The following is a 2,500-nucleotide window of genomic DNA, read 5'->3' as shown; positions in this document are numbered from 1 at the left end:
AACCTCCTCTCCTGTTTCTGCCTCTAAATTCTGTAATTTATAGTTCCTTCATGTTGTTTCTGTCCTCAGGCCAGAAAGTTTCCATTGCAGCCGGGTTTTCCCTGGACGACCTGCTCGTTGGTGTGGATCGCACTAAGTATTACCGCTACCTCGGATCCTTGACAACCCCAGCTTGTAATGAGGCGGTGGTCTGGACCGTTTTTAAGGAACCAATTAAAGTCAGTAAAGATCTGGTAGGTGTTATTTCATTTCTTCCTTGTGTCTCCTAATTGTCATTGTTGCAAGCACCAATGCCCTGATAGTGGTTCATGGAGTTAACTGGAAACAAAAAATGTCTCATGACCAGATTGACCTCTTCAGCACCACACTGCACTTCAACGACAGCATGTCACCACTCATGACAAACGTCTACAGAAGCCTGCAGCCTGCACAGAAAGTCTGGACTCAGAGCATCAAGGCCTCTGCCTCCACAACCTGCTTCTCCCTGGGCCTGCTGCTTCTCAGTCTTACATTGGGCTGGAGTTGGAGCTAAAATAGAAAGAGGACATTGTCAACAAACATGCCTCCCTTCAGCACATGCGTTCTTTCCCTATTTAATTAAAACAGGCTTTTGCTGATTTCTAATGTAGCTCTTTATGTTTCACATAATCACGAAAAGTGCGAAGAATAATTTATTAAGGTGAGGGCTACTTATCTCTGCTATTCTTGATTATGGCTACCTGCTACAAAGCTTTAACCTGTTTAAAGATTTGCATTTGTATGTCTGCACCTCATGCTTGCACCTCAAGTTTACTTTAAGCAATGACATGCACAAGTTTTCATTTTGCGAGGCCAACACGGTCTGAACAATTGAGGCATGTTCCACGTCCGCGTTGAGCTGCCAAGCTACACTTGACAAAGAGATGCACCTGCAGTGTAGTTCTGGTAGTTATGAAATCCAGCATTATAAGAATGTGACACGTGAAGATATGCCTTGATGTTGGCATGTGCACATAGTTTAGTTTACCAAACGGTGATTGAAGGATCAGGGGACTGTCTTGTCCTTGTTATTTTTTGTATTTATTTTAAACTATTGTAAACTTTATTTTGGCTCCATCGGTGCAGCCACTATTGCAGTTGAAGTGGAAAATGGAAAAAGAAAACATGCTGATTCTTTTATGAAGGCTTTGTGTGTAACTTTCCCAGAGAATAACTTATCAGTGATGCACATTGTTTGTCTTTAGTACTGAACTGTATTGCTTGAACATGAAGAAAACTGTCACTTTCCTGGTCTTATTAAAAGACAATTAAAATTATTCATGACTGTTTTTGCAGTTTTACTGTCTTTTTTAATTCTTGGAAGTTTCTAGAACTTTTGAAATGATACATAGCTGGGTGGATTCCTCATCTGCATTTGCTACTGTCATGGTCCTGGGTCGTGCGACCCAGTGTTTTGTGTTTAGTCTATTTTGATGTTTATTGTTTGTTTAGGTTCAATAAGTTATTCCAGCTCATTTGTAATTATATTACCCTTGTATTAAGCCTCCCTTGCCCTTCATGTGTTTATGTCTGTGTGTCTTGTGTTGTCAAGTTCATGCTGTCGCTTCTGTCATCTTCCCCTGTACTCCGTCTCCCTGGTTCGTGCGTCTACCTGTCATGAGTCATGTCTGCATGGTTATGTTTAGTTCATGTCATGTCTAATCTCCATGTTTCCTGTTTTACTTTGAAAGTCTGTATTCAATGTCAGTGTATTTAGTTTCACCTCTTCTGTCCTGTCGTTAGCCAAACGGGACAGGCAAAAAAACAAAAAAAAACCCAAAACAAAAACAAAACAGTTCCTGATTGTGTAAAACAATAAATGAAAAAAGTGAGATCATTAATCATCACGACACAGTATTAAGGCCACATTAAGAAAAACGATCATTTTGATCATTTTGAGATTGAAGTCGAAACTATTTTGAAGAAAAAGTTTGCTGTACCCTTTACAAAATGCCTTGTTTGGATTAAATTTATCAGCCGTCTTGTTATAAAACATGCATCATATTTATTGCACGAGGCTGTAATAACCTTTACGTAACCTTTCTGTCCAAAGTTGTGTGTTTTTTCCGTCTGCCCAAGGTGCAGTTTTCTTCATATTTTCACCTTTTTATAATGACATCTACACTTTGTCAATGTGCCAAAAGAAAAAGTATTTATTTTCTTGTTACGCAAACCGATTCTGAAGTGCGATTCCGCTTTGTCTTGAAATAACGAGTGTAATCTAGAATTACGACTTTAAACTCGAAATTTCGACTTTATTCTCAAAATGATCGATAATGTATTTTTTTTTCTTAATGTCGCATTAATACTCCGTTGTACTTCCGCGAAATTATTGCGGAGAGATAAAGACCAACTCACATGTTACATGGAGGCGGTGTCCAGCCAGCAGCAGGATGCACTGAGGGAATAAAAAGAGGGAGGGTGAGGTGAGCTGCATCTGAAAACAGGCTGAACGGAGGCACAGGTGCATCAAAGGTAAGAC

General features: G+C 39.7%; 1 protein-coding gene across 1 annotated transcript in view; it reads left to right on the top strand.

Moving 5' to 3' along the window:
* Positions 1–2,500, top strand: part of LOC309713178 (uncharacterized protein) — a gene marked incomplete at its 3' end in the record, with an annotated part of 6,571 nt that overhangs the window by 1,801 nt on the left and 2,270 nt on the right. Inside the window, exons 8-11 of the mRNA XM_082544579.1 lie at positions 70–233; positions 347–521; positions 1,571–1,616; positions 2,466–2,493. Of these exons, the coding sequence (XP_082400705.1) occupies positions 70–233; positions 347–521; positions 1,571–1,616; positions 2,466–2,493 (413 nt within the window). The remainder of the gene's footprint in view (positions 1–69; positions 234–346; positions 522–1,570; positions 1,617–2,465; positions 2,494–2,500) is intronic.

The sequence above is a fragment of the Aulonocara stuartgranti genome, assembly GCF_965226115.1.
Source record: "Aulonocara stuartgranti genome assembly, chromosome: 8".
Taxonomy (NCBI): Eukaryota; Metazoa; Chordata; class Actinopteri; order Cichliformes; family Cichlidae; genus Aulonocara; species Aulonocara stuartgranti.
Note: the sequence above shows the minus strand (reverse complement) of the source record. Positions and strands in the feature narration are given on the sequence as shown.